Below are 27988 nucleotides of genomic sequence, written 5' to 3'. Positions count from 1 at the left end.
AAAAAAAAATTTAAAAAAAAAGTTTTGCTATTAATTTGTCTAAAGGGTTGTCTGAATACATGATTTTAATTCTAATCTGTTAATGTGATAAAAATACTGATTTTGTAATAGAAAAACTACCTTCCATTTCTAAGATACACTCAATCTGATCAAGCTGGTTATGTATATATAATATATATATTCAGTTTGCTACTATTTTGTGTAGAAGTTGTTTATGTTCATAATCAGTCTAGGCTATAATTTGCTTTTATCTTTGATAAAATGTATTCAACATATACTACACATATGTACATATATGGGGAGAGTTCCCTCTTTTTCTTTTAAAAGAGTTTTATAAGACTAGATTTCTTGTTTCCTTTCATATTTGATTAGACTAGACCTTACTGGTAAATCTGTGAATATTCTTTGCAAAAGTTTTAACTACTCACTTAGGGTGATAGAACTCCTGTTTCCAATTTCTTCCTGAAGCAGTTTTCTTCTTGGAGCTATACTATGCTTATGATCAGGAAACTCAGTACTGTTAAAGATATCAACTATCCAAACTGATTATAAAATTAATACAATCCCAATAAAAATCCCCAACCAGGAGAGCGCATAGTATACTGGTGGCAGAGGGTTTTTTGGTTTTGGTTTTTTTTTACTTTTACTTTGTTTCAATTTGTACAAATTACTAAGTAAGCTGTTTCTAAATTTCATTGAAACAAACAGAAAAACCACAGCGAATATCATATCACTCCTACATAAAAAGAAAAAAGTGAGAGGGTTGGTTTACTACATGCATTCTCAATACAGGTTATATGGCTCCTAAGAGGGAGAAAATTTGTTCTTCGGGGGGAGGTGGTGGGGGGAGAATCACCCATTTCAACAGTTTTGTGCCCAAACACAAATTAATCCTACCTGACAAAATTCTATTACTTAGTATTTAATTTCATTGAAGGAAGCGGAGAAAATGTCTAAAAAGGCTCCCGAAGGAGCAAAAAATAATGAAAAAAAAAAAAAAAAAGTCTCCACCGGATAACAAGATTTGTTATCTAACTATGGTTATGACAGCATGGTACAACCACAAGGATAGACAAACAGACCAATGGACTAGCAAAGAACCAGAAACAGATACACACATACACTACTTGTTTTATGACAAAGATGGCACTGCAGGGCAAAGTGGAAAGAATTATCTTTTTAATAAATGGTGCTAAATCAATTGGCTATCCACCTATGAAAAAAATGAAACCCTGACTCATACCTCATGAGAAACATAAAAATCAATTCCAGGTGGAAATGTAAAAAATATAATACTTGGAAGACAATATGGGAGAATTATATTGATGATCTGGGGACAGAAAAAGATTTCTTATGTTGAACCTAAAAAGCACTAACTGAAAAGGAAAAGATTGATAAGTTGGAGTACATGAAAATCAAAAACTTCTGTTCATCAAAAAATATCATCAACACTGAAAAGGTAAGCTAGAGAAAAGATATTTACAACACACGTACTCAAAAAAGAGCTCAAATCTAAAACACTCTACAATTACAAAAAAAAAAAAAAAGTCAACCCCTCTCTAACCACCAAATAGGCAAAATACTTAACATAGGCACACTATATGAAATAGGCTATTCATTTGGTCAGTAAACATATGAAAAGGGGTTCAATACCATTAGTCATTGGAGAAATGCAAATGAGAACAAAGTCAAGTACTGCTCATCTCCAGCAAAATGGCTAACTTTGTAAAGTATATCCTCTGAACCTATATCCTCTACTAGTGGAGGATTTAAATTTGTAGGACCACTTTGGAAAACTGTGAACAGTATGTAAAGGAACACAGATATATACTTTGAACACTATAACTTCTAGCTTTAAGTCCCAGTGAAACTCATGCACGTATACAGCAAGAGACATGAACAATGATGCTTTCTGGCAACATTAACTATAACAGCCCCAAACTGAAACAATTCAAATGTCCGTCAGTAGATTGGATAAATTGTCTTATATTAAATGAAACACAGTTGACCTCTGAATACCACCAGCTTGACCACCACAGTCTACTTATATCCAGATTTTTTTTACTGTATTAAACATGTACTTTCTTTTCCTAATGCTCTTATTAATAACATTTTTTTCTCTAGCTTACTTCATTGTAAGAATACAGTATATAACAGGTATTTAAATATGTGTTAACCAACTGTTTAAGTTATTGGTAAGGCTGCCAGCCAATAGTAGACTATTAGCGAAGTTTTGGGAGAGTCAAAGTTACACATGAATTTCCAACTACACAGGGGTGAGCTCCCCTAACCCCTGCACTATTCAAGGGTCAAATGTACCATGAATATTTATAGCAATATTCATTGCAATGAAAACGAACTCTATCAATGTAACAAAAAGAACAAATCTTAGGCTAACAAATTCTCAACATCCGTGGCACCTCCAATCTGTCGACCCAAATACCATTTCACTATTACTACCTTCCCCCAATACTTTCACTTGACTCCCTGCTTGTTTACACTCCACCGTACACTGCTATAACCTCTCCTGAGGACACATCAACTTTCTTGACCCTCACTTTCACCTTCTGGTTCACTAGCTGCTCCTTCTTAGTCACCTTTCTGATTCCTCCTCCTCTTTCTGCCTTCTAAAAGTTAAGACTGCCCTGGGCTTGGTCTTTAAACCTCTTTTCTTCTCTCGAAGACAAAAAGACTATACACTTCCTAGAAAATCTATCAGATTCCATGACTCTAAATACCATCTTTATGCTGAAAGCTCATAAATTTATAGTACACACCACTCCACTGAAATCCACATTCCTGTATCTGTCTAGTTAACATCTCTTCTTAGATATATTCAATATCCAGGTATCTCATAGTAAATTCATCAAACCAAAGTCTTTAACTTCTTCCTAAAATCAACTCTTCCTCCAGGCTTCTCCACCTTAGTGATATATTTTTTCCTCCAGTTGTTCAGGCCATGAGATCATCTTCGACTTGTCATATTTTTTTTCGACTTGTCATATTTGATCTCATACCCCACATCGAAATCATCACCAAGTCTTTTAGCTCTTTAAACTATAATGGACCACTTCTCAACACTTCCACCACTCCCATAATCGTTTCATGTTTGGACATTTTAGTAGTCTCACAACTAGTCTTACTGCTGCCATCCTTATCCTCCTCCAATTTACTCTTCATATCCTTCCCATCAGTTTTCTTCCTAAAATGTAAATGAGTTTGTGTAACTCTGCTCAAGACCCCTCCAATAGTTTCCAAAGTCCCGACCACCAAACATCCTAAAAAAGACATCTCCAACCTCCAATTCCATCTACCACTACTCTCAATTCAGCTCCTCCTACTTTCTCCCCAACTTGCTCTACTCAAGGTAGGCTGGCCTTCTTACCATTTCTTGAAAATATCAAGTGTGCTCCCGCCTCAGGAGGACTGGGCTTTGGTTCTTTCCTCTCCCTGGAATGCTCTTTCTCCCAATATCAGTGACTTGCTTGAGTTCCAGGTCTCTGCTCAAGTATCACTGTTGACACTTTTAGTAAGGCCTTCTCCAACTACATTATCAATCATTAACCTCTATCCCTTACCCAACTATAATCATACTTAATAATACTCCTTTGCCTGTCATATATGTGTTTATTGCCTGTCTCCTCCAATTAGAATATAAGCTCCTTAATGCAAGAACTTGGTTTTATTCACTGCTGCGCCCTCAGAGCCTAGATCAGCGACCAATGCACACAGTAGACACTCAACAAATATTTGTTAAATGACTAAATGAGTATTTTTCATAAGTTTTAAAAATAAACTTGTTTTACAAATAAAATTTTATATTACTATAAAATGGTAAGTTTTTATAGCATCAGTAGAAAGCAATTTCTATTTATAAGCTATTATTTTAAGTAGTTTTCTGTGTTTCTAGGAGACTAACCCAAAAATTAACAAGATTTTAGGTATATGTGATCTTTCCCCTTACTAAAAAGTTTCTCAACTTTAGCATGGTTGATGCTTTGGGCTGAATTACTCTCTGTTGGGGGGACTATCCTATGCCTTGTAGGATATTTAGCAGCAACTCTGGCCCCTACCCACTAGATGCCTGAAGCACTCCCAAGATCTGTGACAACCAAAAATGTCTCCTGACATTACCAATGTACTCTTGGGGACAAAACCTCCCTCTTCCCCAGCCCTCTCCCCCACCACTGCACTGCTGGAAGGGATTTGGTTTTCCCTATTTTTCAAAAATGAAAATAGCTTATGTCATAACTGAGATATGTAAAACATACAACTTTGAATTTTCAAAATGGCTTCATAACCAACTTTACATGCTGAAGTTAGATTCATGTGGCAATTAGATATAACTGCATAAGATATAATCCTATTTTATCTCTAATGTTATCAGCACTTCTTAGAATAAGCCATAGCTTAAGTTTTAGCATAATATTCCAAAGAAGTTATAGGAGCATTCTGCACCCTCTCTGACATCCAGCCCCCAAGTAAAATGCACTCTTTCAGTTTTGTTAAATCCTAACGGAAACTCAAATCTAAACAAAATCATTATTCACATTTAATGGCCATCGAGTGTTCAGGATTACACATTAAATTTTGATACAGATATAACTGCAGCTTTCTCAGAGAGCAAACTATACTGGTACCTCACTGCCAGTTTCATGGCTGAGGGTAAAATATTTAGAAAACCCATTTTGTCTGCCTTCTCATATCTTAATAGTAAAAAAAATCTAGAAAAACTGGAGCAATTCAATTAAAAAAAAAAGACACCATATGTTCTTGCTACATATACACAATTTAACTTATGATGTTTGGTCAAAGATGAGCAAGATGAGTGCCTGGTTGGCTCAGTTGGTTAAGTGTCCGACTCTTGATTTCAGCTCAGATCCTGATCTGGGGTTCATGGGATTGAGCCCCACGCATGAAGCCTGATTGATATTCTCTCTCTCTCTCTCCCTCTGCTTCTCCCCAACCCCACACATTCTCTCTCTCAAAGACATAAATACTCAAAAAAAAAAAAGATGAGACAATGAAATTGCTGCCAGGCTATAACCATTTAAACTCAAAGTGACTGAACCATTCTCAGAGAGAAATAAAAACTGCTAAATCATTTATATTAAATGCTATAATATTCACAAATAGCTATATAAACAAATTTGCTGAATATATACTCAATAGACCTGGTATGCAGGGCAAGGTCAAGATTTATTATAAGGTTTTCATGTTCTATGTATCACTAAAAGCAAAGAGATATATTGACACACACAACTGACAACTGTTAGAATAACGGTATTCTTATTTTTTTTTTTTTTTTTTTAAACTCTCAACCCTGAGATGGAGACCTGAGCTGAAATCAAGAGTCTGGACACTTAACCAATTGAACCACTCAGGCACCCCAATAATAGGGTATTCTTAAACTGTTTTTTCCCTATTAATATAAACTAATTATGTATCTGACACTATTACTTTCAAGCAAAAAAAAAAAAAATTACCAAGGGATGATATCTCTACTACCACTTCAGGATGCAGGCACAAAAATGCCAAATGACCATATTAGCATTAAAAAGAATTTTCATTTCATTTTTTCTTAATTCCACACTATTCTTGTCTAGTCTCAACTATTTTCCCCCAAATCCAAAAAAGTTAAATGCATATTTCAGTGATTTTATCTGTTCTAAAGTGATCAAGATAAATCAATGAATGACTTTACAGATACCAAAAAACAAAGTTATTGACTAAGTCTAAAATACTTCTTAAATAGCAACAAATAATAGAAGTACTCAGGATACATTAAAATTGATTATATAGACAGAATAAAATAAATTATAAGGAGATTTACCAACATTCAAAGCTACCTGCAATCCCATCTTCTGGTTAGCCAAAAAGCTACACATCTAATCTGTGGCACTGTTGTATCTGACATCAAATCCTTAGCAACAGTATTAGATACGGGCTCACTGGAATAATAATAATGTATCTTCCTAGCCAAGGACTGGTCAAATTGCTACACATGATTTATCTTCCTCTTCTGAATGTTGGTGGCATGTACCTTTTGTGATTCTCTCCCTGATATCCCCCTCCTGTCACTCTTCCCATAGCCTTAAATGCAGTGAATATATTAGTTTTGGGCCTTCACAAAAAAATAGGTATGAAAGAATCAATTACAAATTATCTGAATCTACTTCATCTAAAAACAGTTTAAAAGATGATACTTTAGAACTAATGTGCTATGACACAAATGATTAGCTACAAAATCTCTACACTAACAGCTATAAATTATTTATTTCAAAAAGAAAACCACCTCAGATTTTCTCACCTAGACAGTGTTGCCTATGAGATTGACAGCAGGTACATATTTTTTAAAAATATTTAAGCCATTATAATGCCTTTACAAGGTCTATTTTGACAGTCTTTATATTAGATAAGTTACTACAAATGCATTGCCTCAGTAAAAAGTGAAAACAGCAAAGTATGAATTCACCAATCAGGATACTTGATGAGCTTTCTTTGAAGAATAGACTTTTGTGATGCTTCAGCGTTTTTTAAATCTGTACTTTTTAAAAATTAACAATGTTATCATAATATTGTTAAAAAAAAAACCATTAGGGAAAAATACAAAAAGTGCAATAGTATCTTGGTACTATGGAAAGAACACTGATTTAGAGATGGATAGAAATGGCCCAAAATCATACCTCTGCCAAGTGATAACTCTTGGACTAGACTATTTTTGGAATTCTCCAATTCTTAGTCACCTTCTCTGTACAATAGAACCATAATACTTATCCTCTCAGAGATACTTTAAATGACTTGACATTTTCCACTAATCAAATGCTTACAGATCCAAAATAACCAAACGTAGGGCAGCCCGGGTGGCTCAGTGGTTTAGCGACACCTTCAGCCCGGGGTGTGATCCTGGAGACCCGGGATCGAGTCCCACATCGGGCTTCCTGCATGGAGCCTGCTTCTCACTCTGCCTGTGTGTCTGCCTCTCTCTGTGTGTCTCTCATGAATAAATAAATAAAATCTTAAAAAAAAAATAACCAAACGTAAAATTTATGAAAAATATGACTAATGATATATTCATTATCCATGAATAATAAATTTCTAAAAGCATTCTAAGTAAAATGATACCTTCCTCCATATTTAATTATAAAGCTATAATTTTCTAAATGTATTTTTTTTAAATTTTTTAAATTTATTTATTTATGATAGTCACAGAGAGAGAGAGAGAGAGGCAGAGACACAGGCAGAGGGAGAAGCAGGCTCCATGCACCGGGAGCCCGACGTGGGATTCGATCCCGGATCTCCAGGATCGCGCCCTGGGCCAAAGGCAGGCGCCAAACCGCTGTGCCACCCAGGGATCCCTAAAGCTATAATTTTCTAATATTGCTTTTGGTAAGCTAGCATACAACAAAGTGAAATACATTATTATAATTTAATAATATACCAAATGACTAGGCACTTACTTTTAAATATTTAAAATAACTATGTGGGAAATAGTCAAATATGGACCTTGGTCAAAGAAAATTCAGTTTCTTTAATATTCATTCATTTTATTCATTTAAAATGCCAAATCATTGCCAATCTACATGTCTTGAAATCTTTAAAATGACTTCATCCCAATTAACTACTTAAAGTAAGACATTAGTCTCAAGAGGGGTTTTAAAAAATAAAATTTAGCATTATATTGGCATGATAAATACAAATGATGCTCAAACTAATTTAACATCTAACATTTGAAAAACTTATCCAAATATCTCAAAGCTTATGATTTTTATTGATCTTGGATTCTGTAATTCTAACAAAAAATGCTTAAGTCATCCTTATCTATATAGAAAGATACCTATTATTTAAGTTTCTGCAGTTTTTCCATTTACGTATTTTTGTTTTAATACGGAGAATTTTGAGATTATTTTAGTGACTGTCTACAAAGAAGACAGTAATACTTATTTTAGGGTTGTAGGCTTTCATTAGTATAAAACTTAGAATATATATCAATAATTACAGCCTTAAAATATATCCTTATTTGGGGAATTGATTCCTGATGAATAAATTCCTTATCTCCTATACCTCCTTCCCTCATTAAAGGATATTTGAAATATTTCCTCAAAGCTTTACATAGTAAAAACATATAAATCCTTGAAAGTTCATGATAGGTGGATATTTTAAAAGTAAAGGAAGAGAAGAAATTTAAAAAGTATTAAGTTACTCTAAAAAAAACACCTGGGCAACTGCAAAGCAGTTAAAACAACCCAGCACAGAAAGAATTTCCTGACAAGAGGAAGCTAAGAGAAGAGGAATGGAAGAATCAGGGTCTTAAGCCCTTCACTTCCCAGAATTTGCAAAACAGCTTGCTTTCTCTCCCAACTCTCTCTCTTCCTTGAGCTTAACCAAAATGTACCAGTTTTCTACTGAATACAGGTTGAGTGCCATTACAACAAAGTTTAAATGGCAATCCATTTCTTCTTTTGTTTAATGAATAAACACTCTTACCTTAAAAACAAACAAATAAACAAAAGAAACAAAAACCTAGGGAAGAGCTGTTAACACTTTCTTTTCCCAACCAGAAAACTAGTACTTGGCTTTAAAACTTGGCTACAAAAAATACTATGCTGCCATCTACCAACTTGAAAGGGTATAAAAAAGAACACAGACTAAGCTTTTACTTCCTTTGACTTACAGGAGAATACAGGGTCAAATCCATGGCATCCCTTAATTGTGCTAATATCTCCACAAGAAAGATGCATAGTAATCATTAATACATTAATCTCCAAAGATAATTAGGGATATCTGGGGATGTTTATTCCATATCTCAAATAATTGAAAAGGTAACAATGTGAATTAACATGCTGACACTATCTGGCCAGCTTTCCACACAGAGTGAAGAGATGGATATAGTTTTGTTTGGTTGTTTTAGAGAAAAATAAAAAAGAAACAGGCAAAAACCTAGAAAAAAAAATTGATGAGCAGAGCTGTTTGGAAACTATTCCACTACAAAATGTTACCTTTTTAAAATGTCAATGGTAATAATGGGGACTTTTGTACTGAAATTCCTGGGGTTTTTTTCTACCTTGTTACAAGAAAAAAAATAAAGTGTCATTAAAAGAATTGCTATGGTAAAAACAAGGTTCTATTATTTCACCTTAGAAATATTTGCTATAAAAAAAGAAATATTTGCTATACAGTATATTAGTATTTTAGAATGTATTTGACCTTAAAATCAATTATTTCAATTATTGCCTCTAACCTTTAGTTGTTCTTTTGCCAACAATGACTTCCTTCATCTCATCTTGTTAATCTCTTACCTATATTAAAAGTCCTTCCCAAGCCTCATTTCCTATAACAGTTCTTAAACCCTATAGCCAGAGCAGCACTGTTCTGCACAACTCCACAGGACACCTTTTACTTAGACTAGGACATGAGTGTTGTCTCTTGGAGATGCACAGTTAGGCAACACAGATTAGAATCACTTGAGCACCTGGGTGGCTCAGTCGGTTAGGCATCTGACTCTTGGTTTTGGCTCAGGTCCTGATTTCATAGCTCCTAAGACTTAGCGCCACATGCAGCCCTGCGCTCAGCAGGAATCTGCTTGGACAGTCTCTCCCTCTGCTCTTTCCCAGCTTTTGTGCATGCACACACAAATGCACTGTCTCTCTTTCTCTAATAAATAAATAAATAAATCTTTAAAAAGGAAAACGAGTCACGTGGGAAGAAATTTTTAAATGAAATGCTACTGCCAACAACACCTGTGAGGGAAACCATTTTTTGAGACTAATCTCAATAAGAACACTACTAAAAGCCACATAAAATCCAATTAATTAATAAACAGCTGACTGAAGACACTGGGAAGTAGCCAAAGTAGTCAAGGCTTAAAGGCCCAAGATCTGAGAGTCTAGAAATGCACTAAGGTGAGTCCTACTGCTTCTTACCTTAAGGTACTTGCCAATTCATAAGCAGTATGAAAGGTTAATCAGAAGCAGAGGCTCAGAGCTGTCTGTAACCTTACAGAGTTGGGGAAAGAACAAGGAAAAGGCATGATCCATAGTAAACACCAAAATTTTTCAGCTGAGAAAATGAAGGGTTACTTCATAAGAGAGAAGGAAAACTGAAAGTAGTCCTTCACAAAGACAAAACCGAGTAATCATAAATCTTTACAAAACTTCAATAAATGTAATAAATGTCATCTTCAAAAGAACTGCTATATTAAGACCAATGTTCTGTTACTCAGCCTTAGAAATATTCATCATACAAACCTTTGGTTGGATCAAGATGAGCCTTCTCTTTATTGCCAATCCAAAAAAAGGAGTAAATCATATAGAAGAAAAAAAAAATCATATAGAAAAAAAAAATCAGCCAGCTCTTCTACAGTTTGTCAAATGCCTGGTATCCCACAAAACTTATCAGATCTGTCAGAAGAAAGGACCAAATATCTGGAAACTAAGGGAGACAGAAAAAAAAATTCAACAGAAACAGACCCATAAGTAGATCTCAAAACTGAAATGTCAGACATAGACATTAAAATAACTTTAAAATGTTCAAAACTATAGATGACAAATTGAGAATTTCACTAAAGAAATGATCTATGAAAAAGGTTTCAATGAAAATTTTGAAAGTGAAAAATATAACTGAATTAATAACTCAGTAGAAGGGTTTGACCGGTAGATTAGACAGATCAGAAGAGCTGATCAAAATAAACCAGAATAAAGGTCAGTAGAAAACATGTGCTCTGAAGCAGAGGGGAAAAAAAAAAAAAAACACAGAAAAGACTGAAAGGTGTGCAGTGCAGTGAGCTCTCATGTACATAAAATCAGAGTATCAGAAATGCAAAAGAAAAGTTGGGCAAAAGCAGTATTTGAAGTAATGGTATAGTATAGGCAAAGAAATAAATGTTTGTAACTTAAGAATGTCATCAAGCCAGAGATTCAAGAAATTACATAAACTCTCTCAAACAGGAAAAATGCAAAGAAACAATGAAGCACATCACAGAACAACTGCTAAGTACAAAGACTGCCCCCTTATCACCCCCATAAAGGTGTCCAGTCCAAAGTGGTGATATACAAAGCTCCTGAATTCAACTCTTTTCACAGACACACTGAATCTACTGCTACTCATGGAGAGATTCTCTTTGAAAGAAATCTAGAAACTAGATGAGCAATTCCTACTCAACAATATACATCACAACTGTAGAAAATCATTAAATCACAAAGGAAGAGAGGTAATTAATAATTACCTTAAATGTAAACTGGACTAAATTCTCCAATCAAAAGACAAGAATGGCTGAATGGATTACAGAAAAAAATCCTCAACAATACAGTGCCTACAAGGGATTCACTTTGGCTTTAAGGAGACATAAACTGCAAATAAAGAGATGGAAAATGATATTTCATGTAAATGGTAACCAAAAGAAAGCAGATATACTTTTATATCAGACAACATAGACTTTTTTAAATAAGATTTTTATGTATTTATTCATGAGAGACAGAAACATGAGAGGCAGAGGGATAAGCAGGCTCCCTGTGGGAAGCCTGATGCGGGACTCAATCTCAGGGACCTGGGATCACAACCTGAGCCAAAGGCAGATGCTCAACCACTGAGCAACCCAGGTGCCTTACGGACAAAATAGATTTAAGTCAAAGACTGTAAATAAGAGACAAGGAAGATCGACATAATGATAAAGGGATTAATCCAACAAAAGGACATAATATTTGTAAATATTTATGCACCCAATATAGAGCCACTTAAACACAACATAACACAAATATTAACAGACCTGAAGGGAGAAACAAAGAACAATACAATAATGGCAGGGGCTTCAATACTTGAGTTTCAACAATGGATAGATCATCCAGAAGAAAATTAACATGGAAACATTGGACTTAAACTGTACACATTAGATCATCCAATCCAACAGTAGCAGAATGCACACTCTTCTCAAGCATACACAGAACACTCTCTAGGACAGATCATATGTTTAGGCCACAAAACAAGTCTTAATAAATTTAAGATGACTGAAATCATATCAAGCATCTTTTCCAACCACAATGGTATGAGACTAGAAATCAGTTATAAGAAAAAAAAAAAGGAAAATTCACAAATACATGGAGCTGAAACAATCTCTACTGAACAACCAACTTCTTGTTCAGAGAAGAAGTCAAAACAAATAAAAAAATATCTTGAGGCAAATGGAAACTGAACACACTACAACTTAGGAGATGCAGCAAAAGTGGTTCTGAGAGAAGTTCATAGCAACAAATGCCTACTTTAGGAAAAAAGAAAGGTCTCAAACCACTTATCTTTATACGGTAAGGAACTAGAAAAAAAAAAAAAAAGAATCAACCAAGCCAAAAGTTAGTAGAAGGAAAGAAATAACAAAGATAAGAGAAAAAAATAAATGAAATAGGGACTAAAAAGACAATAGAAAATATCAAGGAAACTTAAAGGGGATTCTTTGAGAAGATAAACAAAACAGACAAAACTTTAGCTAGACTCACTAAAAAAAAAAGAAGACAAGGAAAATCAGAAACGAGAGAGGAGACATTACAACTGACACCACACAAACAAAAGGATCATATGACACTACTATAAGAAAATTGTATAGCAACGAATGGGACAACCTAGAAGAAAATGAATAAATTCCTAAAGACATACAACCTATCAGAACTGAATCATAAAGAAATAGAAAGTCTGAACAGACCAATTACTAAGAAGGAAATTGAATCAGTAATAAAAAACCACCCAACAAAGAAAGTCCAGAACAAGAGAGCTTCACTCAAAGAATTAATACCAACCCTTATTTCAAAATCATTTTACAAGATCTGCATTAATCTGATACCAAAATCAGACATTAGAAGAAAGGAAAATCACAGGATAAAATCCCTAATGAACATAAATGCAAAAATCCTCCACAAAATATTTGCAAACTGAATTCAACAATACATTTAAAAAATCATACACCATGATAAAGTAGGATTTATTCCAGGGATATAAAATGGTTTGACATCTGCAAAACAATCAACGTGATACACGTTGATACATTAGAATGGGGGGAGAGGAAAAAAAGAAATCATGATCATCTCAATAAATGCAGAAAAAGCAATCTATAAAATTCAACATCCATTCACAATTTAAAAAAAAAAGTCTTGGGATCCCTGGGTGGCGCAGTGGTTTGGCGCCTGCCTTTGGCCCAGGGCGCGATCCTGGAGACCCGGGATCGAATCCCACGTTGGGCTCCCAGTGCATGGAGCCTGCTTGTCCCTCTGCCTGTGTCTCTGCCTCTCTCTCTCTGTGTGTGTGTGACTATCATAAATAAAAAAATAATAATAATAATAAAAAGTCTTAAAATTAGGCATAGAAGGAACATATCTCAAAATAAATTCCATATATGACAAGCCCAGAGGAATCATACTCCGTAATAAAAAAGCAGAAAGCTTTTCCTGTAAGATCAGGAGTAAGACAAAGATGCCCACTTTCACCACTTTTATTCAACTTAGTACTGCATGTCAGAGCAATAAGGCAAGAAAAAAAATAAAAGGCATCCAAAATAGAAAAAAAGTAAAACTATCTTTCTTTGCAGATAACATGATATATACAGAAAACCTAAAGACTCCACCAAAACCTGTTTATAATTGCATAAAAAAATACCTTAGAATAAATTTAACTATTGAAGGGAAAGATCTATACAGTGACAACTATGCCACTGATGAAAGAATTGAAGAAAACACTATTAAATAGAAAGCTATTCGATGCTCATGGTTTGTAAGAATGAAACATGCTTAAAATGTCCATACTACCCAAGCAAGCTGCAGATTTCAATGCAATCCCTACCAAAATTCCAATGGCATTTTCCTCACAGAAACGGAGCAATCCTAAAATTTGTATAGAGTAACAAAAAAAAAAACCTGAATAATCAACCTTGAGAAAGACAAAGCTGGAGGCATCAGAGTTTTTGCTTTCAAACTATATTAAAAAGCTTTAGTAATCAAAACAGTATGATAGTGATATAAAAACAGACACATACATCAATGGAACAAAATAGAGAGCCCAGAAATAAACCCATGCATATATGATCAATTAATTTTGACAAGGAATCAAGAAAAATGGAAAAAGGATAGTCTCCTCAGTAAATAGTGTTGGGAAAATGGGACAGCCACATGCAGAGAATGAAAACATACCTTTATCTAATACCATGCAAAACCACTTTATATCCACTTTTTCTCCTACATTTTTAACCTTTTTTTTTTTTTAGATTTTATTTACTTATTAATGAGAGACACAGAGAGAGAGAGGCAAAGACATAGGCAGAGGGAGAAGCAGGCTCCATGAAGGAAACCCAATGCAGGACTCAATCCTGGAACTCCAGGATCATGCCCTGAGCCAAAGGCAGATGCTTAACTGCTGAGTCACCCAGGTATCCCACATCTTTAATCTCTTAATAGTAAACGTTTGTTTACTATTCTGAGGGCATTTTGTCAACATTCAGTATGCATGAAATATATACTTAATAAAATATATATTTATAAATACATATATTTCTGAGGATTCAAATACCATCACCTATAATCAGTTTTCCTGTTAAAAAAAAAACAAAAACAAAAACAGGGACACCTGAGTGGCTCAGGGGTTGAGCATCTGCCTTTGGCTCAGTGCGTGATCCCGGGGTCCAGGGTCGAGTCCCACATCGGGTTCCTTGTGGAAAGCCTGCTTCTCCTTCTGCCTATCCCTGCCTCTTTCTGTGTGTCTCTCATGAATAAATAAAATATTTTTTAAAAACCCAAAAAACAAACAAACAAAAAAGAGTGATCCTTCCTGTAATTGGCAGAATTTTCCCAAAGTTTCTATCTTTCATTTGGAGATGGAAATCAGTTTGTCTTGAGTACTGAAATTTCTTCAGTCTGTCACCAGTCTCCCAGCAATACCATCCAATAATCTGTAAAATTTTCATAAAAATTAATAGGCCAGGGACTCCTGGGTGGCTCATTCAGTTGGGCATCCCACTCTTGGTTTTGGCTCAGGTCATAATGTCAGGCTCCACATTCATTCAGTGGGAAGTCTGCTTCTCTCCCTCCCCCACTACCCCTCCTCACCACTTGCACACGTGTGTGCGTGTTCTCTCTCTCAAAAAAATGTTTAAAAAAACTCAAATGAATGTCTATTCTATATCCGATACTTTTACATGTGTTATCTCATTTAATCTCTTATTATTCACATTTTCCAAAAGAGAACACTGCAATCCAGAATGCTTAAACATGGTGTCAAAGATTATACGTATAACAACAAAAGCCAGGCTTTGATCCTAGAGGTGTCGGTTTACAAAGCCAAGATCATTCTATTACCACGGTTGGCAAACTCAATATAGAGAGTTAATATTTCAGGGTTTTCTGGGCCATATGTCCCTGTCACAACTACTCAACTCTGTTGTTGTAGCCTAAAAACAACTGCAGACAATATGGGAACAAATCAGAGTAGCTGCGTTTCAGCAAAACTTTATTAATAAAAACAGGTGGAAGGTCAAATTGCCAATCCCTCCACTATACTATAATGCATTTCCTCCTAGGGAACCTCTACTAAGTTTTCATTAACATGACCAAATTTTATCTCTCTCCCTCTCACCTTAAAAAATTATGACCTTAATCTTACTGGGCAACTATATTTTAATGCTTTTCTTATTAGGCTCAATTACTTGAAACAGGTTACTCTTGGGATACGTTCAACCTTTTACATATTCTAACTATAATGCCAATTATATCAGAAATTAATCTATAAATGAGATAAAACATTTCTAAAACTACAATACTAGCATGCACTAAATTCTCAGTGTGAAAATGTCAAACATCCATATTTAAAGTTCTCCTTTTTGAACTCTTTTCACTTATTAGTATCTAATATTAATTGCTCGATCTATATTTAATAAGCATAATCACCACAAGGCCCCACCTAATATACACAGCCAAACAATAGCAAATACTCTCTTTTAATTATACAAAATGATCATATAGAAGGGCACACGGGTGGTGCAGTTAGTTAAGCATCTGAGTCTTGGCTACAGGTCAGTAAATTCAGATTGTTAAAATGATTTCAGGGTTCTGAGATCAAGCCCTGCATTCGGCTCTATGCTCAGCAAGGAGTCTGCTTGGGACTCTCTCTCTCTCCTCCCTGCCCCTCCCCCTCACTCATTCTCCCTCTCTCTAAAATAAATCAATAAATCTTTTTTAAAAAGATCATATATAGGGATCCCTGGGTGGTGCAGCGGTTTGGCGCTTGCCTTTGGCCTAGGGCACGATCCTGGAGACCCGGGATCGAATCCCACATCGGGCTCCCGGTGCATGGAACCTGCTTCTCCCTCTGCCTATGTCTCTGCCTCTCTCTCTCACTGTGTGACTATCATAAATAAATAAAAATTTAAAAAAAAGATCATATATACAGAAATGACCTAAAGACACAGAACTTAAAGACCTTATTCTTTAGAAAGACCCTTCTCTCACCTATTCCAAAATTTAGCTATGTGTACTACCACTGAAATTGTTATTTTTAAGATTTAAATGATATAACTAGGAAAGAAAAATTCCCCTTCTCCATGGAGGATTCTGGTCTTTAGTCCCTTTATCCCATCCTACCTTCCTTCCTCACATGCGCAAGTGCATCCTTGTGCATGCTTTCTTTCTGTTCTGCCTGTCTGCCTCCTTCTCTGTCTTATACACACATACACGCACAGGGTATCTCAAAAACACAATCCAAGTCCAAGTTATGCACAAAACTAGGCTGAAATATCAACTGTTCACACAAAACACAAAAGGTAAGATTCAACAACACAAGATCAGATTCAAATCCCAGCTCTACAACTAAAATCATATGAATAATTACTATCTAGCTTTGTGCCTTCATGATCTACCTATTTAACCTCTATTAGTCTGTTTGCTCATTTATAAAAATGGGAGGAAAGTGTACCCACCTCATGTGGTTGTTGTATGCATTAAAGTGAGAACTGAAACATGCCCACAAGCATGGTGTTAACATTTACATAGTCAAGTACTTAACACATGTTGCTGCTATTACCACCACAATCACTCCTACCATCATCAATCTGGGGCAAGCCTTACTAAGGTCTATTGTTACCCCTGTACAAAATGACAAAAGCACAGTTTCCAATGATATATATAACAACAACTTTTTAAAGGAGCTTGCAAATTCTTTTCATTGTTAAAAGTCCAGGATGGGGGGGGGGTCCTTTTTCTTAAAAACGTTCCTTCAAGAACCTTTAAAAAAAAATTAAAGTCTATTTTTCTTCCTGAAAGGAAACAAGAAGTTAACATTTTTCAGTTACTCTCTCATATTGTAGGTATTTTTAAACCAAAACATATACACTGAAAGATCTAATATGTTGCTTTTTAAAGAAAGTCATTGAGCCCTAATAAATAATCAAAAATGGATTTGTTTAAAAGGGAATGTCAGATTAGGGCAGTTTCTTTATCCCGATACATTTTAAAATTCACCAAGTTTGGAGTTTATTTTTGTTGTTTTTTTTTGTTTTCAATCTTCTGCACTTAAAGGAACCGCACGTTAATAACTGTATCCTACAGCCACTCTAAATTAGTAGATATAAATATTTCTTACCAAGTTACGCTTTTTTACTGGAAGAAAGTAATAATAGTGGCAGAAAGAAAACATCAGTGCATAAGAAGTAAGAAGTTCCGTGTAGAAACACAACTGCAGAAAAAGCCAATGATTATCTTCACCGACACAATTGTTAATCCTGAAGAAAAAAGGAAAACAGAAACAGTATTTTAAACTTTAGTAAGACATAACCTCAGGAGTGGTAAAACTGAAAACAAACGCGAACATCTTCACGTATGCTGGACATCATGGAGATAGGGGAACACTGCTTAAACCTATGAGCAAACAGTGCACAGGAACAGACATACTATAAATATGCCACCTCACATTTGGAAAGCACTTTCTACTTTACAAAGAAGTCCATGGATATGATCTGCCTTCCACTCACAGCCACCCGGGGTGGCAGGAAGAGCAGATGGCAGTCTCCTTGTTTCTTTGGTATGGAAACAGGAACAAAGCAGTGAAGACACTCGCCAGAGGAAGTGATAGTGGCCAAGAGAACAAGAACCTTCTATATATTGCTCTTCTATGACAACAACCCAGCTGTGGAGAGCAATCGGAATGATTTGAGGTAGGAGGACAGAAACCTGTCACGCTGACATTACTGTTAAGCACTCCCGATTTTTATTACTTTTAAAGTCTATCCTGAAGGGCACCTGGGTAGCTCAGCGGTTGAGCATCTGCCTTTGGCTCAGGTCATGATCTAGAGTCCTGGGATCGAGTCCTACATGGGGCTCCCCACAGGAGCGTGCTTCTCCCTCCGCCTATCTCTCTGTGTCTCTCTCTATCTCTCTTCCTCTCTGTCTCTAAATAAATAAATTAAAAAAATAAATTCTATTCTTAGTTTCTCAAAATAAATATACATCCGCAAGTACTTACAAATCCTTAGAGCTACACTTCCACCTTGAAAATAGTGAATAGTAACTAAGAACAGTAATTAATGTCAAAATCCTAAACATTATTCTAAAAAAGGTTACACAATTGAGTTTTTCAGTGTGGTTACCACTTGCCTAATAATATATGTTTCACCTAGCCTTTTTTTTAAAAAAAAATCTATTATAAACAGATCACTCAGGTTTAGATAATTACTTGAGAATTAATCTGTTTAACTTCAAGGCATATTTTTTTAAACATCAACTATATATTATACACTATACTATCCTATTGATGGACTTAGACAATTTTAAACTTTTTTATACAGTACCAACGTGCTTTTATCTAAAATGCTTTTATTTTTCCTAATCTCGGGAAATTACCTTCTATTTAAATAATCACCTTATGGTAAAAATCAATTTTCACTAAAAGCTTGCAAATATTAACTTGTGCTATCAGAGTAAGTTACCAAAAATATGGGAAACTCTAAATTGACCAGCATCATCAGGCAAAACTAAACTCCAACCTTGAGTCAACTATAGATAAATGCAGTTATAAATTTAAGAAGCCCATTATGCAGTTAACTTTGTATATATGCATGTATGTGTGTACAAACATAAATATATATGTATTTAGATATATTTACAAAGTGCTACACTATACTAGTTTAAATATTTATACAGAGATCCCATGCTAGGAAAACAGAATTAAATACAATATCTTGTTCACAGATTTTTGTGACAGCTTTGAAATGAGATACAATGCAGAATTCTCACAGCATTTGTTTTTAAAATTCTATTCCTCAACTGAACTGTTTTTAAAACTATTACAAGAGAGCCCCCTATTGGCCAAAAATGTTGGCAGTTCAGCAGAATCGGCTAACTACCACTTATACACACTCAGCTTGCATGTAATCTTAATACTTGTGTCCAATACATACTATTGAAAAAAGTTTACAGGGGGAGAAATGAGGTTATCAGCATTTCTGAAATGTGTTATTATTTAATTAAACAATTGGAAAGGGAAATACAAACTTGCAATGTATACAGTTTATTACAGTTAGAAATAATAACAGCTACTATTTAAATACTTTCTATGTGTAAGATGCTACACTAGATGCTTTACATACACTGCCTCATTTATACAACCATCTTAGTTCTTTTGTACATGTGGATGCATCTAAGTGTCAGTTTTCTGCTTGAATATCTCCTTATTAGAAAAGACAGGATCTGTGTGTAAAAATGACTTTGGCAGCTGATAGAACCTGACAGAATAAAGGTATCCTTACTGAAGGAATTTTAAAAACTGCATGACTTTAATATAACTTTTATTTTAATCTGCTAAGTACTGTGATTTATTTTTTACTATATTTTTACTAAAATTAAATCATAAATTTCTTACCATGGACAGTGATGATCCATTCTCCTAACACAGTGGCCACAGCGGCTACAGTGATGGGAACGCTTTGGTCTCATCAAATTACATTTGTTACATAATTCCCAGAACTCCCTTTCTAGAGAAGGAAATTAAAATCCATTTAATAAAGGCAAATGACTAATGTTGAAATTTAGCAACAGCAGTTTAGATTTTATAGAAGTCATTGATATATATGTCCAAGAGACTTTTCTTCTTCTACATCTTCACCGTAAAAGAGTTTGCCACAAATATTGCTTTTTTTTTTATTTAAATTCAATTTGCCAACATATAACACCCAGTACACATCTTATCATGTGCCCTCCTTAATGCCTGTCACCCAGTTACTCCATCCCCCACCCAAATATTGCTTTTCGATGCATGTCTTACTCTATACATTTCTAATTTTAAACACTAATAGTAAAACACTATTAATAGTCAAACTAAGGAACAGAAAATAATGTATTTGGGTTTGGGGTATATTGCTATAAGTAAAATTTAATGACAAAACCCTAAAGTATAACCAAATTATATTAAAAGAATTTTATGTAAACAAATTCATTTCTAGAAATTTTATTAACTAAAGACTCTAAAGAAGAAATAATGCTGAATCCTAGTTTCATTAAGAAGTCAAAATCAGTCCTATAAACTCATTAGAAAAGAGAGAGCATTCCCACCCCATAACCGTTTTATATTTTTAATAACAGAGAATTCATTTGGGAGTGTTTGTGGGAAAGGGTTAGAAAAGGGTTTCAGAGGTATTAGAATGATTTCAGAAGAAGATTATGAGAGAATTATTATTTAATGAAAATAAGGGAGTTCTTTACAAAACTCTTTCTTACCACCGAGTAGCAATTTTCTCTACCTTGTAATTAAAAATCACACATTTAAGTTTTGTGCCAAAAATATTAAGTTTACAGAAAGTCATTTATTTTCATTATAATTTTTTCTAATCAGATCTTTAAGAACTATATGAAAGTCATCTACCAAGACAACTGCTTTATTATTCAGAATGTATCTCTTTAATATTTGTTGAAATGGAATTTTACTTTTACAAAATTCTTAAACCCTCCATCACTTATATTTAAACTATACTCTAATCTTGTTAAAAGCATGGGCATAGTAATAGTAATAGTAGTAAAGCCTAGCTACCATATTGAGTAAATATTAGTATATGCAAACTATGAACCTAGCACACAATAGGCAGTCACTAAATGCTTGCTAAAGTATGAGAAGTTTGAATTTAAAAAATGACAGATTTTAAATATAAGTAAAAGAAGATAATGGTAGATAGTATTCCATTTTCTAAAAAGATACCCTATTTTAATTCCATTATTTTAGTTTAATGGCCAAGAGTAAAATTAATATACTGGAATTTTATATAGTGAAGTATTAGGAAAAAACTCTACTACAGAAGATATCAATAATAATAATATCAAATTCATTGATCCAATAATACTGAATGTTGAGAAATTATCATTTGCATTTAAAATTTCATTTTTTAATTACTGATATTCAATTTAGTTAACATATACTATATTATTAGTTTCACAGGTAGGATTTAGTGATTAATGAGTTGCATATAACACCCAGTGCTCATTACATCAAGTGCCCTTCTTTATACCCATCACACATTTCAACATAGCCTCCCCACCCTCCTTCCCTCCAGCAACCTCAGTTTGTTTTCTAGAGTTAAGATCCTGCTTTATTTCTTATTCACAGTTCTTATTTTAATAAAAACTTACATGAAAGAGCAACATTATTTAATTTAGACAGCTAAACTAATATTGTTTAACTGCAAGTGAAATGAAAACTCATTTCATATGTAGCACAATACAATGTCACAAGCAGATTACTCTTTCCCCACTTAGCTAGAGATGCTCTCAAGCATCCCAATGTTAAAACTTTGAATCATATATTGCAAGAAATAGTCAGGAAGCAGACTCCCCCTGATAAGCCAATTTTCATTAAAAGACAATATAAAACCATTAGGTTTTAAACCAGTGCCTTAAAATATAAATATGGTGTATTCATTATTAGTCATTTCAGCATACAACAGTCTAAAGAGTAAAAATCTTTATTTCATACTTAAAAATGTTATCTCCTCAGAAAACAAGCCAGCATTTGGCTATAGTGCAAGAAAGCCTAGAACTGTGTAGTCTATACCACGGGGTGAGAAACTACAATCCACAGGCAAATAAATCCAGGCCACCACCTGTTTTCATGAGCTAAGAATAGTTTTTACAATTTTCAATGATTGACAATAAGAAGAATGTGTGATATGTAAAAGTCTTGAAATTCAAATTCCAGCCATACATAAAGTTTTATTTGAACACAGTTCAAATGAATACTCATTCATTTACATTTTATTTCTGGCTGCTTTGGGGCTACAATGGCAGAGCTGAGGGGCTGTGACAGAGATTGTATGGTCTATAAAGCTGAAAATATTTACTATCTGGACTCATACAGTAAAGAAGAGTTTGCCAATCTATGGTCTAGATCATAAATTTGTTTAAAGAAAGAGCCTGAGCCATTCTACTGGCTAAATTTAGGATACTATACAAGTATCTAAAATGGCTTTGAAAACTCACATTTTCTCACACGTACACACACACACACACACCTATGTGTTTAGAGGAGAAAAAAAATCACCGTTTTAAATATCTAGAAATTTTTTTTTTAATTTTTATTTATTTATTTATGATAGTCACAGAGAGAGAGAGAGAGAGGCAGAGACACAGGCAGAGGGAGAAGCAGGCTCCATGCACCAGGAGCCCGATGTGGGATTTGATCCCGGGTCTCCAGGATCGCACCCTGGGCCAAAGGCAGGCGCCAAACCGCTGCGCCACCCAGGGATCCCAATATCTAGAAATTTAAAGTAGCATCTATGTTTTTGCCTTGTATAGCAAGAAAAAAGATCCGTCCATCTTAATCTACCCTACATATCTATAAACCATTTCTTGCTCTTCTCCTTTTTCTTCTTTGGGGTTTATTCATTTCAAATGTGCCCTGGTGACTGACATATTCTGATGTCTGAAGACTTCTGTACTAGCCATCTAATATAAAATAAAAGCCTATAGGGAAAAAATCAGAAGGCAAAATGCCATCTGTAACTGATGAAAATAAAGATTTTAATTAATTAATTTATTTATTTAAAAATAAATATATTTTTAAAATAAAGATTTTAAATTTAAAAAAAGGCCTATGGCAGAGGGAAATCAATTGCTAATTTATGATAGCTATAGAAAAATTGACAACTGGCTTTTTTTAAAGGAAAGAAAAATTTTAAAGAAAAGAACAATTGAAAAGTGACTTTTTTAACGAAAAGAAAAATCAAAACATAAAGCAAATAAAAGACAAACTCCACAAATGACTCGGTAAACCTAAGTGACCTAAGTAAATAGTATCACAGTATCACATTGTGTAGCATGGATCCTCTTAATGCTGTAAATGCATGAATAAATACAAAGCAAGATTTGGTTTTGTTTTACTTATCCCTCAGAAAGAAAGTAATCACGTTCTATTTCAGACTTTTAAAAAACTTGCATATTAGACCTTCTCAATTACTGTATTTAAAAAACACTAAATAATGTTTTAGGGAGGAAAATATAACTTGAAACTATGAAAATCAATACGTTTGGCTCTTTACAGAGGTTTCCTGACAGAATCACTTGACAATGTAGAAAATAAATGGCAGTAAGTCTTTAACAGATCTCCTTTAAAAAGCAATATAAGTAATGGAGAGGGAGGGGACTGGTGGCTCAGTCAGTTAAGCATCTGACTTCAGCTCACATAATGATCCTGGAGTCCTGGGATCGAGTCCCACATTGGGCTCCCTGCTCAGCTGGGAGTCTGCTCCTCCCTCTCCCTTTGCCACTCCCCCTGCTTGTGCACTCACACACTCAGTCAAATAAATAAATAAAAATTAAAAATAAAAGAAATGGGGAGGGAAGCAAAACTACAAGTGAAAACATGACTTTGAGCATTAATAGCATATGTGTCCCTACATGTGTGCTATTTTGGGGTAAAATTTCAAGGGACATTATCACACAAATTTTAAAGGTGCTACATTTTTTAAAATTTGGAAGATTTTGTTCAGTAACAGATACGTAAAAGTCTTGAAATTCAAGATTTTTGAATTTTGCTCTACTCAAAATGCCTCTAATGATGACAAAAACAGTTAAGTCAAATATGTAAGTTAAGAACTTGATGATGAAAATGTTCTAAAATTGACTGTGGTGGTGCACCTGCCTGGGCTGGCCCAGTCAATAGAGCACACGACTCTTGATCTCTGGGTTATGAATTCAAGCTCCACATTGGATATAGAGCTTCCTTTAAAATATAAATAAATAAAATTGATTGTGGTAATGGTTGCACAACTCTGTGGACATACCAAAAGCCACTAAAATGGGTGAGTCATATGGCATGTGAATTATACTCAATAAAGCTGTTTTTTCTTTAAAGTTAAGAGACTGAATGAAATCATTTTATAACACTTGGAAATGACAAAGTAATATTTCTATATTTCAAGCATGCATGGGATGAATTTGAATCATATAAATCCATGTTTAATGATTTCATTTGACTATTTTACCTACATGCCCAAAAGTTTATAAAAATCAAATTCTGGGGATCTTTGTGTGGGACAATGAAACATTCTCTTATATTCAAATGACCTCATATATTTGGTGAGTCATTCTATTTAAAAAAAAAAAAAAGAAAAGAAACAGAAAGTCATGTAAAATATTTCAGAGTTAATTCAATTAAAACATGTTTAAAACTGGGGCACCTGGGTGGGTCACTCAGTTAAGTGTCTGCCTTCGGCTCAGGTTGTAATCCCAGGGTGCTGGGATCGAGCCCCGTGTTGGGCTTCTTCCTTAATGGAGAGCCCACTTCTCCCTCTTCTCAGCCTCTCCCTGCACTCATGCTCTCTCTCCATCTTTCTTTCTCTCTCTCTCTTTTTCACTAGCACAATCTCAAATAAATAAAATCTTTCTTTTTAAATGGTTAAAATCAAAAGTATTAGGGCTTAAGTTTACTTTTCTAAAGAATTCAATTATATGAAAACTGCTCAACTTTAAAACGATGAATAAATATCAGTTTTTATAGCCCCAACTCAAGTCATGCGATTTTTTCCACAGTCAAAATTTTGTATTTTTTACTATGTTAAAACCATATTTGCAAAATAATCAGGAAACCTACATCATGAGACACATGATAACTTCAGTTTTCCCCAGAATCAAAGCAAAGGTGAATAAAGGGCTAAAATTATTCATCTCTATATAGATCGTGGTAAAAAAAAAAAAAAAAAAAAAGGATGGAGACAAGTATTTGGGTGTCACAGCACTCTATGACAACCTGCTGTGTGACCTATACAGAACAATCTACACTGGGTTATTCAGTCTACCTACCTCATGCAATTACCATGAGGATCAAATGACAGGAGATAGTAAAATACTTTGGAAACATTAAAAAACAATAAATGAATGTATTTTTTTTTCATTTGGACAAAAGGTAAGTCTTCGGGACTCAGTGAAGAATAACTGGCCAAATGTCAACTGAGTTCAGAAAGAATGCAGACATCCAAACAGCAGCAACATGCCATGGAGCCCTCCCATCATTAGCTAAAGGTAACACAGCGCTTTCATGTCAATTCAATTAGTCCTGAGGACATAATTCATTTGGCATTCATTAAAACCAATGTTTTTTAAATGTTTAGCTAATTTTTTAAAAAATCATAAAATTCCTCTTAAAAACTGCAGTTCTCTGTTTTCTCTTTAAAAATTGTGAGATCTAAGAACACTGGGCCTACATGACAATTTCACTGTAGCTGCTGCCTTTAGATGGGAGACTTTCAGTATGACATTGTTCTTCGTTGGCCTCTCTTACTGATTTGTAGCATCTGATACATGCAGGCATTTGAGTTTCTGACTGCTGCAACCTAAAGATTTCGTCAGAAATGGGTCCTAAGTTAGGAAAGGCTTGCTTCTCTAATTTCCTGGAAACACTGGGTTTCAGAGTCGAAGGAGGCAATATGTTTATTAACATGTTAGAGAGCCCTTGATTTAGGCTACTTGAAGAAAGAGATTTGGTACAAATTGCAGATTGCCACCCTCCCTACCCCAAAACGTGTGCATGTGCGCACACACGAAAACTGACAGTGATACTGCTTCTCTAAGTAAATAGAAGCAAAATATTTGACACAGTTCTCAGAAATTGCTAGTCATATAACCATCAGTGTCATATCATTCCCATTTAATCATTAAACTTGCAAGGCCAAGTATGTCCCTAAACAATGGCTCTCAGCAACTTAAGGGAGGCTCTTTAAGTGACTTGCCACTAATCTAATTTCAGAAGGAATTAATAGGTTCCCCAATTTTTTACACACTGGAATCACTTGGGATCTTTAAAGAGTGCTGATATCTGGCTCCAACCTCCATACATTAGGATTTAATTAATACAGGATTGTGATCAGGACACTGACATTTTTAAAAGCTCCCTTGGTGCTTCTAATGTCGGCAAGGCTGGAAAGTACTGAAGTACTATAGGGAATATTCTGGTTCTCTAATGTCCAACAAAGTCACAGAAATTTCTCATTAGAAGAAAGCACAAGGAGTTCTCAAAGCTTATATAGCAAATGATCAAAAAGTGCAACTGAGGAAAGAGAGTACCTGAGGTTTACTATACCTGGCATATAATAATAAACAAGCAATACATTTTCAATGTATTGAACCACATTTCTGTGGCTCAAATGGTTATTATGCAATAAGGGGGCCCCAAATTACCTTCAACAGACACTAGAATAAAAAGCCTTCAAATTTTTTCACTGAATTGTTAAAACTTGGAAAAATGTAGGCAATTGTGTCATTATACTACAAATATTTACTCTAAGCAATATTCAATTTATAATATCACAAAGAGAGGGATACCATCAAAAAGAATCCTTTTAAATAAAAACATATCAGGTAATTATATATCATTCAACAAGCATTTACTTGTGACAGAGATAGGCACTAAGGATAGAGCACAGAACAAATGAAGAAAACAAAACAAAAACTCTACACCCTCACAGAGGCTATTATGTAGGTCTAGGGTGGGAGAAGAGAAAACCAAATAAACAGGTAAACTACAAGGAGGCAGGGATTGGGGGATACCAGGGTCAGCTGGGATTTGCAATTTTAAATAAAGAAGTCTAGAAAGGAAACATTTTTTGAGAAAAGACTTGAGAATGGTGTTAGAGGACTTTATAATGAATACATGCTAAAGGCTAATAAAATACATTCACAAAGGTAATAATGCCAGCAGAACAAAAGTGATCAATCTGAAGAGTGCCATACCTCCATGTGGAATCTTAGGGTTCTCAGGGAGTCTTCCTGGATCAGTAAATGAGGCCCTCACTAATGCAACCAGACAAAATATGGCAATGCCATAGAATACTTTGAAATAAATAAGAAAGTTAAGTAAATAAAATTAGTCATTTATTCTTCAAAATATTTTATCAAAAAGTATATTGAAAGTTTAAAAGCATGTTTTAAATAATGCCATCAGGATTAATAATTTTCAAAAAATAAAATGGAAAAATTAAATGACTAAATAAAATAATTAAATACTAATTCATTTCATTCATCAAATAATACAGCCAATAGACTGTCTCATACATATTAATGTTAAATATTATTTTGCATAACTGATAAATTTGCTATAAATCATATTTTTTATTAACAGAGATTCCTTGTCAATAATGGCATAAATGAATAAGCACCCTTTTAATTACTAAAAGTACTATATTTGACAGAATCAAAGCAGCATTTTAAAACCCATCCTACAATTATACGTTTTCATCACCTCTAACAGGCTATCTTCAAAATTATTTTGAGTTAGTTACATCCAATTGCTCCTTTCAATAGATCTTAAGATATTGATGTAATGTGAAAATAAAGAACCTAGAAATTTTGAGTTTTTAAAAGAATAGTTAGAAAAATAACAGTAAGGAAAAATAGATTCATTCCTTATAATTCTACATTTTAACTGAAAAAAAAAAAAAATAGGCATTTGGTGGGAAGAGGGAGGAAGGCAGTGCACCCGTAATAGGAAACTT

The 27988-nt window shown here is 34.4% G+C and overlaps 1 protein-coding gene across 2 annotated transcripts in view; it reads right to left on the bottom strand.

Moving 5' to 3' along the window:
• Positions 1–27988, bottom strand: part of ZDHHC21 (zinc finger DHHC-type palmitoyltransferase 21) — a 63483-nt gene that overhangs the window by 20707 nt on the left and 14788 nt on the right. For both annotated transcript variants that reach the window (XM_055301939.1, XM_055301937.1), the window contains 3 exons: positions 27228–27326; positions 19879–19990; positions 17605–17743 (listed from right to left, as the gene is read on the bottom strand). In XM_055301939.1, coding sequence (XP_055157914.1) covers positions 17605–17743; positions 19879–19990; positions 27228–27326 — 350 coding nt within the window. The remainder of the gene's footprint in view (positions 1–17604; positions 17744–19878; positions 19991–27227; positions 27327–27988) is intronic.

Source organism: Nyctereutes procyonoides, unplaced genomic scaffold (genome assembly GCF_905146905.1).
Source record: "Nyctereutes procyonoides isolate TBG_1078 unplaced genomic scaffold, NYPRO_anot_genome, whole genome shotgun sequence".
In the NCBI taxonomy this organism is placed as follows: domain Eukaryota; kingdom Metazoa; phylum Chordata; class Mammalia; order Carnivora; family Canidae; genus Nyctereutes; species Nyctereutes procyonoides.
Note: the sequence above shows the minus strand (reverse complement) of the source record. Positions and strands in the feature narration are given on the sequence as shown.